This window comes from Saccopteryx leptura, chromosome 5 (assembly GCF_036850995.1).
Source record: "Saccopteryx leptura isolate mSacLep1 chromosome 5, mSacLep1_pri_phased_curated, whole genome shotgun sequence".
In the NCBI taxonomy this organism is placed as follows: Eukaryota; Metazoa; Chordata; class Mammalia; order Chiroptera; family Emballonuridae; genus Saccopteryx; species Saccopteryx leptura.
In genome coordinates this window covers 59,491,130-59,507,046 of record NC_089507.1, presented here as the reverse complement: position 1 = coordinate 59,507,046, position 15,917 = coordinate 59,491,130, and the positions used below count along the sequence as shown (strand labels likewise).

The 15,917-nt window shown below is 40.7% G+C and overlaps 1 protein-coding gene across 2 annotated transcripts in view; it reads right to left on the bottom strand.

Annotated features, from left to right (window-relative positions):
- The window catches only part of FRAS1 (Fraser extracellular matrix complex subunit 1), a 513,532-nt gene that overhangs the window by 281,135 nt on the left and 216,480 nt on the right, over positions 1-15,917 (bottom strand). For both annotated transcript variants that reach the window (XR_010751479.1, XM_066384281.1), the window contains exons 6-10: positions 14,492-14,625; positions 7,369-7,452; positions 5,602-5,703; positions 4,902-5,093; positions 215-304 (exon numbers count right to left, since the gene is read on the bottom strand). Coding sequence is in view for 1 of the 2 variants with exons in the window: in XM_066384281.1 (XP_066240378.1) it covers positions 215-304; positions 4,902-5,093; positions 5,602-5,703; positions 7,369-7,452; positions 14,492-14,625 (602 nt within the window). In the remaining variant the exon portion in view is untranslated. The remainder of the gene's footprint in view (positions 1-214; positions 305-4,901; positions 5,094-5,601; positions 5,704-7,368; positions 7,453-14,491; positions 14,626-15,917) is intronic.

Sequence of the window (15,917 nt, the reverse complement as noted above, 5' to 3'; positions counted from 1 at the left end):
CGGGAGGAGACAGAGAGAGAGAGAGAGAGAGAGAGAGAGAGAGAGAGAAAGGGGAGAGGGTAGGTGGAGAAGCAAATAGGCACTTCTCTTCTGTGTCCCAACCAGACATCAAACCCGGGACTTCCACATGCCAGGCCAACGCTCTACCACTGAGCCAAGTGGCCAGGGCTTGAATTTATATTTAATAGCCTTCAGTGATTAGCCCAATACTCACAAATTCAGCTTTTTCTCCATAAACACAATAGCTATTCTTTGGAATGCATTCAGGGCAGCATTTTTCATCTAAGTGAATTAATTCTTCACCCTGTAGAAGTAAGGGTTGCAAAGAGACATATCAAATTAATATCCCCAGGTAGCAGTGCTAAATTTCAAAGCAGCTGATTCCCTGCCTGGAATGAAAAACCTTGAGCACTTGCCTTTGACTTACTTTACCTCCTCCCATGCTGTCTTCCTACAGAAAATCTAGTCAATACAGTCACCAGTCACCCCCAAACACTTTTTCTTTCCACTTCTAGTGAGATTTATTCACAAGTTCCTCCATGATTTCCTACCCATGAATAACAAGAATGCCCAAGGTTAATGTTACATTCTTGGAAAGTTATGAGTTTCAGAAAAGAATCAGGCTTTCTTAAATACACAAGGTTTGAACTTGTGATTTGGTTTCAATCACAGTGTCCAAATCAAACCAACATCTTTCCTTGAATACAACATCAGACACAACCGTTTATGCACAAAGGTAGTTTCAGGCATGTGTTAAACAGTAGAACACTAATTACTATTCAGTATTTTGTAACTGTTTTTGAACTTACATAATCACTATTTTAAAAATTATAAGAGGAAGGAAAGAAATTCCACACTAGTAAGGTAGATGTTTAACTTTCAAAGTCTTGTTTTAAATTTCCAATATCAACAATTTCAAAATTTTTATTTTTTTACAAAATAACAAATGCTTACTATAAAAAATTAAATAATTCCGAATTTTATAATTTAGAATGTATAATTCCACTGCAGTTCTCAGGGAATCTCTTGTCAAAAATACAATCTGTTTACAATTTTTTGTATACATATACTAACATCTAATATCTATGAGCTAAAGAATGTTCTTTAAAGCACTTTCCACTTGGAAAAGATTTATCTATTTTCTAAAGAATGGTGATTTCTTTTTAAATGAAGACAATATTTAATTTGAGATCTATATTACATTTAAAGTACAGAAACCATGTTAGGTAAAAACTGAATCATGTAAGATAACAAACAGAATAATCACAATGATATTTTATGTTTAAAATGCTGTGCATGAAAAAAATTATATATATAAATAGCATTGGTTGCTCTGAATTATAGCATTCTGAATGGATCTGAAACCCTCTTCTGCTTTTCAGTTTTCAATTTCCTAAAATGAAAATGTATTATTTTAATGAAGGAAAACAAACTTTTCAAAGAAACACAAAAATACATGAATGACTGCAACTTATTACAATGTCTAAAAAGTGATTTCAAAAAGAAGAGCGTTCTACAGACCACTGGCCATCAAAATCTAATGCCAATCAGAGGCCAGTGGGAGCCCTGGGTGCTACACAGAGCAGATGTATTTACATATAAATTGTTTTGCAGAAACGAGACAAATGAGCTAGTAGGGAAGGCATAGCCCAGAAATACAGTGAAACTGCTTTCAAAGCATATGAAGGGGTTTAGAGACATGTAATCTCAGTTGCTTAAAACAATGTTTTAAAACGAGACACAGTAGGTGTCATTTTATTAAAGATAAAATGCATGAGATTCTCGAGTGCCTGCTACAGTACAGAGACAAAAAACTGAAATTGGAGCCCGCATCACCCAAGAAAGAAAAGAAGGTGCTGCTCTGGGTCTTCACGTGCCCCTGTAGTGACAGCAAGCCCTGCTCCTAGGGAGCAAGGTTTCAGTTTTGGTGAGGCGGGAAGTTCTAAAGAGATCTGTTATTTATAGAAGGAGCCTGGATGCCCCAAATGGTGTCAGTTCACTGTGGTGGGCAGCTTGCTCCAATTAGCTTTGGACTTTTGCTTTGAGAAAAACTGCTTTGTGAAGAAAACTAATTATTTTCTTTGTCAGAGGGTTCTGCTGCAGAGGCCAGATGAGATCCGCCAACCCCTTTCCAATGAATCACAACTATAGTCACCCGCCAGACAAAAGTCTCGGTGATGCCACAGACCGGCCCAGGGGAAAAGGACACTCTTCTGAGAGGTTCTTGCTCTACTGGAGAAGGGAAAGGCGCCTCACATTATAGCGTGTCTACCCTCTTCCATGAATTCTTCTACAAGCTTCAATCAATCCCCCCCAGTTTTATGTCTCATATACAGGGTCTAGCAAAAGAAGGTTTACAGTTGTTTGTATGAAGAATAACACAATAATTAATAAATAATAATGTAAGAATAAACTCTTTCATGTACTCACAACTATAAACCTACTTTTGCCTAGCCCTGTATGAATGCTAGGTCCTTTAAAATGAAAAAAGGGTAATTTGACTTCTTTGTCTGAATTCATCTTCAAAGGTAACACAAAATATAGAAAATGAAAATCATCGTGTTGTGCTATTCTATTGATTTATTTATGTCCCAATGTCTTCTAGGGATTTGGTTTGATATATCAAAAACACGGGTCGTACCATTTTCTTCTTTTTAAAGAAAAATTGTGTGCCAATTCCAATGCTATTCAGAATATTGCTGTTGATAACCAGTGTGATAATTATTACAATTGTGAAGCTGCATCATTTGCCTCTTCTTCTAAGTGTTTACATTTATGCATCTTCGTGAATGTGCAAACACTTCGACTTAATCCTCCCTTGGCTTCCAAGATTAGAAACTTAATGACCTTGATATTTTAGAAAAGGCAGCAAGTGGGATCAAATTGATTAAAAACACCAGTAGTATATTTTCACTGCTCCCCTTGGCAGATGAAGTTATTTTCTTCAGGTGCTCATAATGCATTTAATTTACACTTCCATAATTGTTGGTGCCACTGCGTATTATAATTTCTGTTTATGTATCTGACTTCCTCTAAGCTTGGGAACTCTTAAGGCAGAAATGTGTCTTATTCATCTTTGTATCTCTGAGTAAACAGAAACTGGGAAGTTGGTATGCCCAGGCTTTTCCAAGGTCCTTAACCAAGGTCATTATTTACCAGTACGGCATAGAAATAAGGTAAAAGGATATTCTTTGTAAGATTACATTTTTTTAGAATTTCACTTCTGATAGCGTTTACAGTTTAGAAGCCAGTGCCTTAAAAGAAACGTAAGAACACGGAAGTAATCTGGAAGAAAGCAATTTAGTTGATGAAAGATGTGAAGAAATAAGCTAAAAACCATTAGAGCTCCTCAATTTATAAATGAGGTGGAGGTGGGAGACGGAAGTGCAAAGCAATGAGGTGTTGTGATGGGGTGACTTGGGGAATCCTGAGGCTCCTTCCACGTATGTCAGCAGTTGCTCCTCATTTTCCTCAGAACAGAGAAGGAGACCTGGCTTCCGCTGCCACAGGTAGGTGTCACGGCAGGAAAGCACTTGGAAAGTCACTGACATTGACGGTCGTGAATCCAATTATTTTCTGTGAGTGCAACTCTTTGTTCAGACCTGACGTAATAGGTGGCTGAAGGATGTCACCACCAGGATCACCTCTTCCACGTTTTCCACAAACCCAAAGATCTGAGACAAAGTAAAACCTTGGAAGATAATCATTTCTTGGCCTTGGAAGATCACCCATCCTCCTCTGGGCAGACTGCCGAGGCCAGGGAGCCCAGCCTCGGCCTGAGAGGGGGAGGAAGAAAGGAGCCCTGATCGGGATTTTTCTCATCTTCATCCAACCATTCTGACTCCCCCAATAAAGAAAGAGAAGAAATAAAAAGGCGTTGGGAGGAGGTGGACATAAATCTGCAAGAAGACCCTTTTTACTGAAACATGTCTCAGCTCTGCCAGGACTTAGAAGTAGGAGGCAAAATGAAAAATAACCCTGTCACTGACAGCCTGGTTTGAAAGGCTGTTCCTCCTTGGACTCAGTGTTGGGGGCCCTGAAATGTGGGGAAGAAGAGCTAGAAAGGAAAATGGCTTCCCAGACAGACACCCACCAGCACCTCAGCTCTCCCCAGTTTCTCAAGTTCCCAACCCTGAGGGAGACTGGTGGGGCGGATGGGAGTGGTGAGGGGGAAAGAGACAGCTTTAAGAGCCACTTGTTTTGCAGTGGGTAAAAACCGAGTCCCGAGAGAGAAAACAAGTTCCCTACAGTATACTGGGTCCAAACAGAGGCTACTTTGTGAGACGCTTCTAGAAATTCAGCAGACAGCAGAAGTCAAAAGAGATCCACAGTTAATTACTTAGGGTTCCTCCCCACTTAAAACCAAAACCAAAACCATTTTATTCTCTTTCCTGAGCCGCAAAAGCAGCTCCCCTCACTGCTTACATAGTGCCGTGCGGCCGCTGCACACGCCGAGCCACCTGTGTGCACGGACTCAGCTCCACAGCCTTGGCCGATGGGCAGGCCACCAGCATGAGGTCCAGCCACGCTGGCTGACAGGCTAATGTCCCGTGTCGTGTCCTTTCCTTTCATGTGTCTATCGCAGAGCTTCTAATCTGACCAGCTGCACTGGGAGCTAAAAGCTCCAGGGGACTGTCCCAAGGCAGTCTGAACAAACAGTGACATTTACTTTGATACCGCAGAATCTTTGTTCTAGAAGAAGGCTCCTTGAAATGTGAGAAGTCAACCTGGTGGTCCCTTCTGCTGCCAGGAAGCAAGGAAGAGGTGAGGGCCCACCTTTTCCAGTGGAGAGTGCTACTCCAGCCCAGGTGGGAATGCCTTTGCGTCTTACCTGGGCACTCTCCACCTATCCCAGTGGAGAGTGCTACTCCAGCCCAGGTGGGAATGCCTTTGCGTCTTACCTGGGCACACTCCACCTTGGCACACTCTCCGGAGTGGCAGGTCACTTGGCCACGGTCGCACACGCAGAACTCACAGGCCAGACTCTTCCACATTTCACCCTGGTACCGCACAATCCCAGTGTGTGAGCAGCTTCCAGCAGGGGACACACACTCCTCACAGCACTCCCCATGCCGCCGAGCCCTTCTCTGACCCTGAGGAAACAGAGCATGCTGGGTGAAGGGCAGTGCTCAGGAGGGCCTGAAACACCCGAGCCAGGGCCGAGGACATGGCACACCACTGTCCTCTGCTTCTTTCCCCACCCACCCAGCTGAGGAAGTCCCCTCCACCATAACCTTCCTTGCTGGGAAACAGATTGTTCATATCTTTAATATACTATAAACTTTATAGAACTTTTTATTCTTTTAAAGGACACACTGGACTAAGAAATGCATTCTTTTAATTGATTGATTTTTAGAGAGAAAAGGGGGAAAAGGGAGAGAGGGAGATGGAGAAGAAAGAGAGACACTGATTTGTTGTTCCATTTATTTATGCATTCATTGATTGGTTTTGTATGTGCTCTGACCAGGGATCCAACCTGCAACCTTGACATAGCAGGTTGATGCTCTAACCAACTGACCTACCTGGCCAAGGCTCTAAAAAATGCATCTCTTAAGTAACCCAGAATAAACTTTTGAAAATCAAGCTACACACTTTCAATACCTTTTCACACCTTAGTGGAGGGCAGGTTTGCTGATGGCACCGGACCTCACCCCGGTCACATATGCACGTGGTACAGGCATTTTCGTTCCACTGTTCACCATGCTGAGTAACGAAGAGGAAAAAAGGTGGGAAATCAAAAGTCACGTATATCAGATAGAAACACAGGCACATAGACACACAATTTTTTATTACAATTTTTAATTCAGCCACATCGAATGTACTCTTGAGAAATGACAGCACTTAGAGGTTGGCACAACCTCTAAGAACAAAGTCAATAAATGCCCACAAGGACCTCTGGATTGTGTTTCCATTCTATTCACCCCACAGAAGTGCGGAGGGCTTGGCCTGTGCCGGGACACAGAAGATGAACAGGAAGACCCTGTTTGTTGGCTAATCCATGGTCATTCTTTGGTTCTTATTTGCTGGGCGACCCAGTTCTCTCTGCTACATACTTGTTTTCCCAGCTTCCCCTATAGCTAGGGCACACACTGTCCCAATGCTGACTGAAGGGACCAAGGGGAAGTTGGCTAGAGAGGCAGAGGTCAAGAAGACTCTTCCCCCATGCAAGAAGCCCACTCCTTTCTTCCACCAGCCTTTAGTAACGCTTATGTGAGGATAAGCTGCCTGCAGCCGAGGCAGCCACCTCGGGCACTGTAGCAGACTGGACAGAAGGCAAACACCACATGCTGAGGATGGCAGGGGAGAAAGACCAAAAGAGGTTTAGATCCTTGACATCATTGAACCCGAATCAACCCTACAGCTGCCCTACCTCTGGACTTCCTGTTATATAATAAATGTTTTCACTTTAGCTACTTTTAGAGGAGTATTTCTGTTACTTGCAGCCCAAAACACCATAACAGGTACAGAGGCTATCTCTTCCATGAGAAATTAATCTAGCACAGATATAGCTATTGTATTGGACAGCACAGAGCTACTCACACAAAAATCTTTCCCCAATTAGTTATTTTCATTCAGATTTCATGTGGTCCATCTATAATTTCTGACACCACCCCCTAATATTCAGTTCCAGATTCTCCGCTGAGAGTCATAATTCCAATTTCTATTTAGTCTTCCTCAGAGTGGCTGACAAGCAAGAGAAGTGGTTGGGTTTATTTTTAATATGTTCTTTTTTTTTGAATAATATAACCTTCTTTTGACTCAGCTGGGCACTCCTAACACAGCATATTCATTGATTTATTCACTTTGTTGAACGGATGTTTATTTATGCCTACTATAACTGATGTTATTATGCCTACTATCTATTAGATAGGCATTCAGACTGCCCCAATAGTACTTTGAAGTCTGCATGATTCACTACCACCAGTTCCTTGCCTCCCTCCCCTCTCTCATCTACCACCCTTGTGCCCCCTTCCCCAGCGTAAGGCAAAGGGACGCTGTCTCTGGATATCAGTACATAAAAATTAACCAAAGCAGACAGGCACTCCCAGAGCCTCCAGCCTAAGTGTAAACTGATAGTAACCAATGATAGTCCTTTTCTCCCTTCAAGATGTATGAACAGTAAGTTCACAAGGTTCATGAACTAGGCGCAGCTTGCCAGCACATTCCTTTTATTTCTAATCCCCGCCAGTTTAATTTTTTTTCATAAAGACTTTTCATGTAGAGAAGAAAAAAGTTGTTGATGCACTGAGTTACTAATTTTGGCAAAGAGTCAGACATGAGGGCAGGAGGTACAGTGGTTGGAAAAGTGAAGAGAAGATGTGTGAAGACGTATGTCAAAACACCTACATGGAGTACATCAAAGGTTACCTTGTAGACGTGGCCAGCAGCAGTGCAGGATCGGGAAGAGCACTGTGGACAACATTTTCCGGGAACTCGAACTACAGTTTCATCCTTAATACCCAGAAAGGAAACATTAATAAAATCCATAAAAGTAGGAAAATTTTATTCATAGCCAACTGAGTCTTGTGCCTCACGTGTCCATAGACAGGAATTCCCTCTCGTTTAGTATCTATTAGTACTCTAGTGCTTTGATAAGAATTAGCACTTCCAAGGTCAGTGTGACTATTAAGAAGTCTGCACATTCATTAAGTTCTATCCTCTTATCCTCTTCTAAGAATAAACAAAAGCACAAATAATAATAACCATAACAATAATCACAGTACTTAGTGTTTGCCAGGCACTGTTTTAAGTGCTTTACAAGGACTGTATGAAGTAGATGTTCTTATCCCTGCTTTACTTAAGAAAAGTAAAGACCAGAGAGATTATGTGACCCACCCAAGGTCACACAGCTGATCTGGTAATAGTAGACAGTCAGTAGTGGATGCTCAGATCACTAATCATACCAATACCTAAGAATGTTTACACTCTTTGCAGAGTTACCTCTATAAATTCAAAGAGAAGGTATCTCTCATACACTACTTCACTATTTTTTTTGCATCTTTATGTGAATCCAGACATTTACATATATGCATTAGGGAGGGCCTTAACATGAAAAAATTAATCATATCTCTAGATATCTGGAAATCAGCTAGTGCTTATTCACCTCTAACATCCCACCTCAACCCCAGAATGTCAGACCACCTGTCTCTGCTGCTCTAAGGAGAACTTTCACAGTCTCCTTATTAACAGCAAAAAGTCAGCTTCTCACTTTGACTTATCACTACAACCTTCTTGAAGGGCAGGAAGATAGACAAATTAAAGGCAGCGGAAGGAGGGTTAGAACAAACCAAGTTTCAATGACTAAGAAGCAGTAGATCTTATATAGAGGACACCTCCATTACAGTGACTTCCTTCTCTTATTAGAAGCAGAAAATGAGATTTTAGTATCATGGTTACTCTGTATTCATTCTGCAAGGAAAAAAAGATTGATGTTCTTGGCAGGGGTGGGGGGGGGCTGTTAAATAACCTAAATTTTTCTTAGAAAGTTCTGGTCATACTTCAGTAGTTCCTTAACTCCAATTACATATGATGAGTTAGATTAATGTGCTACTATCAAACAGGATTTATTTCAAACACCTGAATCACTAAGCTTTTAGTTATTTTGTTTCTTTTGATTCTATATGCAAAATATTATGATCAATGATGTTTAACAGAGCATGTGAAAATTGGACATGGATTGAAATCATTGAGCCTTTTTTTTTTTTAAGAGAGAGAGAGGGACAGAGACAGGAAGGGAGAGAGATGAGAAACATCAACTCACAATTGCAGCACCTTAGTTGTTCACTGATTGCTTTCTCATATGTGCCTTGATGGGGAATTTGGGGAACTCCAGCCAAGCCAGTGACCCCTTGCTCAAGCCAGTGACCCTGGGGTCCTGTCTATGATCCCATGCTCAAGCCGGCAACCCTGCACTCAAGCTGGCAAGCCCACGCTTAAGCTGGATGAGCCCAGGCTCAAGCTGGCAATCTCGTGGTTTTGAACCTGGGTCCTCTACGTCCCAGGTGGATGCTCTATCCACTGTGCCACTGCCTGGTCATACTAAAATCACTGAGGATTTCTTGATCTCAGATCTCTTTAGTTTAATGAAATTTCAGTGAGGAATAAAATAAAGGTTTATCTGATATCACACTTTTCAGTTCCTTTATTGAAGTAAACAAACTTATACAACATTAAGTAAACAGGAGCAATTCCTGAGAAGAAACAGAGTTAGCATCAATCTGTCTTAACCAACCTGGACTAAACCCAAGTACTGTAACAGAGTCAACATCCTTTATTGAAGTAAACAAACTTATACAACATTAAGTAAACAGGAGCAATTCCTGAGAAGAAACAGAGTTAGCATCAATCTGTCTTAACCAACCTGGACTAAACCCAAGTACTGTAACAGAGTCAACAAGAGAGTATGGGGGAGGGAGGAATTACTGAGATAGAGGTTGGTACAGGGAAAATCAGTCTTTTCAACTCTTATCGACAATAATTATATAATTTATTGACAGAAACAGAAGATTTCATCACAAATATTGACCAATAAGGGAAGGAAGAAAAAGCATATAAAGAGAAAATATTCTAGTATACAAGACAACTATATGATTGAATGGTGAGATCCCATCTGAGCTGATGCTTCATAAACTAAACTGGAGAAGCCCACAAGAAGGTGAGCAGTGGGGTGGGTGAGAGACGTGGGCACAGCTTTTTAACATGCACTTCTGTTGCTACCAGACACCTGTATCCTATCATCCTGGTCTACTAGATTTGCCCTTCCAAACATACGGTTTAATACATGGGCCAGCAAACTACGGACTGTGGGCCAAATCCAGCCCACCACCTGTTTTTGTAACTTCAGTTTTATTGGAACACAACCATATCCATTCACTTGCACATTATCTATAGCTGGTTTTGTAATACAATGGCAGAGTTGAGTAGCTGTCCCAACTGAATGGCATGCAAAGCTGAAACTTTTTACTATGTGGAAAAGCTGGCTAACTCCATGTTGAATATGTTATCCTCAGTTATCAGAGGAGTCCAATAAAAATATGTATGTATATGATGAATGTCATTACAACTTTGGTTCAAACTACCATTTTGGATATATTTAATTATGGTTTTCCATATTCATTAAATAAAAATAAGGTAAAGAAGTTTATAGTGTAGGATAGCTAACAGCTCTGGATTAAAATATCTTCCCACTGTGATACCTCTGAAGATAAAGACATAAAACTTCCATCACCAAACAGCAGAACAACCAACCTCCTGCCATGGCCAAAAGGAAGTCCCACAGACCATAAGACAAAGCATTCCTGTGCTTTGTAAAAGCCTAAAGAGAAACAAGAACCATCGTGTCTTCCCTACTCTCTCTCTTCCTGTGTTGAACACAACATGGTCATCACTCCTCCAGTGTGTGGCTCTGCTGTCTGAGGCAGTCAGGATGCCTAAATATCTTTCTTTCTACCTCTAGTCAGAGCCTATCAATTTTTAAAAAGGGTGGGAAGTATGTGTGTTGGGGGAGGTAGAGGGAGTGATAAAAAGCAGGTATGAAGGGAGGAGGACATCCCGAATATAAAGCATATAATTACTGAGAGAGATAGACAGAGCCCTTTGCAGCAGTTCAAAGTAGAGATTACAGTTTTTGTTTCATGCATTCAGGATGTAAGAGGGCTGGGCAGTGGGATTAGGAACTGGCCAGACCCTTGGACCAGGAGGACATGCGCATTACAGAGCATCTGGCTAAGGTTTCAAGAAGGGAAACTTGCCAAGGGCAGGCCTCTTATCCTGGCAGCTTTCAAGCAGTAGGTATGGTTAGATTTCTTTTGATCGAGGATGAGTAAACAGAAAGAAATGAACTTGGGGGGAAACCCTGAAGAACAGGTGAAAAGAATAACATTCTGAAGATTCAGAGAAAGAACAGATTTGTGAACACTATACAGATCTAAAACAAAAGATTTAAAGGCCATTTTAAAACTTGATAAGATTTAAGAAAATGCAGTTTTTATTAAAAAGAAGCAGGAAGCAATAAAAAAAGAATAAGCATTAGGATAAAAAAATAGATGAACCAATGATATAAGGAAGAATAAGGAGAAATAAGGAAGAATCAAAAGAAAATTAATATGAAATCTTCGAATTAAAATCAGAACTGGAGATAGTAAATACAAACTGAAGAGGCTCTCTCCATGATGCAGGGGAAAGACAAAAGTAAAAAATGATGCAAGAGAACATGATTGATAATGAGGGAAGACAGGGGAGCAATCTAAGAATCATAGGTGCTTTTGAAGAAATGAGAATAACTGGAACAAAAATGATTAGTCAAAGCCTTAGCTGAAGAAAACATTTCTAAAACTAAAATATGGACTAAAAGGGCTTCACAATATTCTAGGCAAAATATGTAAAAAGATACCTCGCCTAGAAGGATCTGAGGAAACGTTTGAATTATAAAGATAAAGAAACATCCTGCAAGAATCCAACTGAGTGAAACTAGCTGAATATAGTGGAACAGAAAGCAGACCGACCTCCCAGAACTAAATTGCAGAATTCAGTGGAAAGAAGATTACAGGGTGGAGAAGGAAAGAGAACATAATCATCCCAAACTGTAGATCTCCCTAATTTTCTTTCACAAATCTAGATAACAAGAAAATGATTCTCAAATACTTAGGGGTTCAGAAGACAAAATATCTGAAGATGAAATTACACCTACTCAGATTAATCAATATTGGGAACAGGAAAATGATGGTATTAAAAAAAAAATTGGTGGTATCAGCATCAGGAACAACTCTCATCAGAATGAAGAGGCCATTTTAACAAACCCACAAAAATGTGGATGGGCTGGATCTCTTCTCACCAAGCATCTGGACAATAGTTCAGAGCAAACAATTTCAGTATTTACATCCCTTGTTAAGGGAACAACTCCTTATTTGAACATAAATTTCTCTTTTCATCAGGGTTTATCATTAACCTCTAAAATATAATTATAGCTATGAAAACAAACAAACATTTGTCTACCAAAAAAAATTGAAAGGATTTACAAAAAAATTCTATCATGTTCTTTTTGAATGATGGAAATATCATATGAATGATCATTTTCTTGTCTGTTTTTCTGCCTTTTCTAAACCTTCCTTAATGAATACAAATTGCTTTTATAATTTAAAAAATCTTATATTAAAAATCAAATTTTTGGCCTTGGCCAGTGGTTCAGTGGATAAAGTGTCAGTCCAGCATATGGATATCCTGGGTTCGATTCCCAGTCTGGGCACACAGGAGAAGCAACCATTTGCTTCTCTCCTCTCCCTCCTCCCCTTATCTCTCTTATCTCTTCCCATAGTCAATGGCTCAAATGGTTTGAGCATTGGCTCCAGGCACTGAGGATAGCTCCACTGATCAAAGCACATCAGCCTCAGGCACTGAAAATACCTCAGTACTTGAGCATTGGCACCAGATGGAGTTGCTAGGTGGATCCCAGTCAGGGAGCATGTGGGAGTCTATCTCACTATCTCCCCTCCTCTCACTTAAAAAAAAAAATCAAATTTTTCTAGAGCTCAAGACCTGGGAATCCATTTCTTCTGATGAACTTTTTTTCATATTTAATGAGTTAATACATATATAACACTCATAATCATGCTCAATGATGTTAGCAACAATTGTTATTGAGATTATTATTCTTTATAAATGCTATGAAACATCATTTTGGGAGGGAATATAACATAATGGTTAAAATTACAAGTCAGGTGTGGTGTGTTAAGGTTGTGATATAGAACTGCCTAAGTTAGAAGCACAGACATTTCCTAACTGTGTGCCTTAAACAAGTTACTTACCTCTCTGTACCTCAGTTTTATCTACTGTAAAATGAGATGATAATAATAACTCCTACTTCATAAGGTTGTTATGAGAATTAATTAACGCTATTAAAATTAATGATTGGTACATAATAAATGCCCATAATGTGGTAATGATAGATGGTGGTGGTGATAATGTTTCCATCAAAAGCACTAATTCTACATCACCTCTTTACATAATCAGAACATCCAATATTTAATACTGATATTAAATCAAAAAAATAGTTCTTAATAATCTGATGGGTGGCTTTTTAAAAAGTATGTTATGACAAAAACATAGACTTACTGATGCAAGAGTGATTAAAATCAACCTATTTCCAAAACTGCAGAATGCTTGCATATCAATCAGCTCTGACACACAGTACAAAATTCCATCTTTGGAATCAGAACAGACAATATGTGTTGGAAGCTACCATTTGAAGCTAGAATTTATATTTAATGTTTCTAAAAATGAGAACTAGTACTTTTGATTATTCCAATATTAACCCCCTAATATGCAGTCTGTGGTAAAGTTTTTCAAGTTTTAAAGCAAAGGATCACAAGGGGGTATCCTCTCCATCTCTCCTCCTACCTCCTTAATTGTCATGTTGGCAAACTGCTTAACTAGACTGCATTCACAAGGGCTCTAAGCCCTGAAATGTGTAAATCAAAACAGCTCAACACGACAGTGTCCTCCAAATGTTAGATATTGTGCAACTCTACCAAGATCGTTTGTCAACTTACAGCTAGGACAAGACTTTATGATGAACTGGGAGGTGTGACATGAGCACAGCGTGGGTAACACAAGCTAGTCTTTCTATTAGACACATTTTCCTTTTATTTGGCATTTAGCATTTCTTGTCTAATTGCCTTTGCCTGCCTTTAAAAATATTGCCCAATTGTCACAATATGCCACGGTATTGATTTTTGTTTTATTTGACACAAAGTACGACTCTGTATCAACTGAATGTTGGCTTCCAGCTTTTCCTTAGATCAAAAATGAGCTATTTTTTCACTGGAGGCAAACTCCTTTTATGGTTATCTGTCAACTGCCAAGAAAGCTCTGTAGGAGCCGACAGAAAACTGTGTAGTAAAAAAACTATATCACGTATACTACATTTATTTGCAATTGATTTTCTTTTTTAAATTTGCGTAAAGAGCCTAATGTTTTGAAAATTAGATCAGCTTTAAATAAACAGTAAGATCCCACTGTTTTAAACCACCCCAGATAAAATCCTTTGATAATGTGAATCATTATCTTTTAAAAATTAAATAGTGTACATCTTAATAATCATGCCTAAAGACATGCAAATATCACCAAAAAGCAGCATATACCTCTTAGTGACAACAGTAACAACCCTGGTCAAGATCACTGGATTTTCCAGATGTTGAGCTTGACATTTTGGAACATCTGCAACTAGGGCAGGCAGCTTCTTTCCATGTACCCTCCAGGCTCAGTTTCATAATGTAACAATTAGCCTAAATGGTTGGTAATTAGACCCATCCACGGCTTCTCAGGGTAAAAGAAATGTCTCAGCGGTGGTCTCCAAAAGTATAAGGGAAACAGCCTTGGCTTCTTGCTCTGAAACTTCCAAAGCCTGCCTGACATCATCTCAGAAGGGACTCCAAGCCCTGCACAGAGAAGTTAGCGGTCTGTGAAGGGTCCACTCTGAGGCTGTCTTCCTTACCTGCTTACAAAACAGAGGCTGGCACTGAGCCGTGAAGCACTGGGCCGCCCCGTTTCTACACACGCACTTGGCACAACGACTCAGGGGCCAGTCTTCCCCATCCTGAAACACACGACCTTCGTAGGAACAGGATTCTGGAAAATGAGAGAAATAAAAATGACTTGAGGGCCTGCACTTGCTGATCCCAGGTCTGACTCCATAAGTGTCAGTACAGTCACATGGGGGCCAGTGCAATCATACAGGGTCCTGTGGTCAGGGCTCAGTGCAAAGATGGGGCCCCATTCTTAGAGGTTAATGCTTTGCAGTCATCGTGTGGAGCGCTTATTAAATCTCCGAGCTTTGAAAGTGAAGTTCAGTGAGACAATGCAGTGTGTACTGGGGGTATGGGGCCTTGGCTACTGCGTGGCCCCGCCTCTCACTGCCTTCCTGCGATTGGTTCTCAGCATCCTGCTCCCAAACCCCACCCTGTAAATGCTGCCACAGTGGGGACCTGGGTGCCGTGCCAGGGGAGTGCATGTGACCTAAGCCCCAGGTAGCAGGGTGAGGTCAGGGAGCCCGTGGAGGTCTCCACCCACCCAGCAAGTACTGCCATACCTGAGGGAATACAATACGTATTAAATAGCAAATTAAAAACATGACAGGTTGAGAAAGACCACAGAAGAAGAAAAAAAAGCATCCCCCCGCCCCTGCCTTTGTGCGCACCATCCAGCAAGTTACGGAGCTAGCCCGACTCTCCCGAGTCTCCTGGCGAAGTGCTTCCAGTCTCCCTTTCTCATGAAGGGCCAGCAAGAAAGCTTCCTCAAATGCAAGAAAGGGTCCCGCGAACTCAGACAGCCCACTCCCCACTCCATGCCTAAATTCTGTTGTTCAATTATATTTATTTGCAGGGTTATTTGACCTGAAGCAGTTGTTAGTCCTTTTCTGGTGAGTGAGACAACTGAAATGCATGAGGCAAGCATTCTACCTCCATCATTTCCTAACATACTTTTTAACCCCTGGAATGGTTCTCTAGGGGAAGGGAATGCCAGAAATGGAATAACTCGGAATCACAAAGAAAGCAGGGGTCTTTTAAAAGGGAAAAGCCAAGAATAAATAGAATATAACTTCCAGGTGCCATTCAGTAAAAGAATAATTGTAGTTATTACATACCAGGAGAGAACATAATGCAGCAATGGCAACAATTTGTGTTTATTGTGAAGTAGATACTACTTAGTTATAAAAATGGAAGGGGACAAACATCTGTAAATGTAATAAAAGGGGTAGTTCGACCAAGAGTGAATTCCAAGGTCAGGGCCTGCAAGTGTGTCCCTGTCTTGCTAAACTATACTTTGGTTTGCAGGCCGGCATAATCTCCACAGCGAAGATGCAATAAAGACACATGAAATACCTCTTCCTGCTCTGCGTGTCATGGAGAAAGATGCTATGT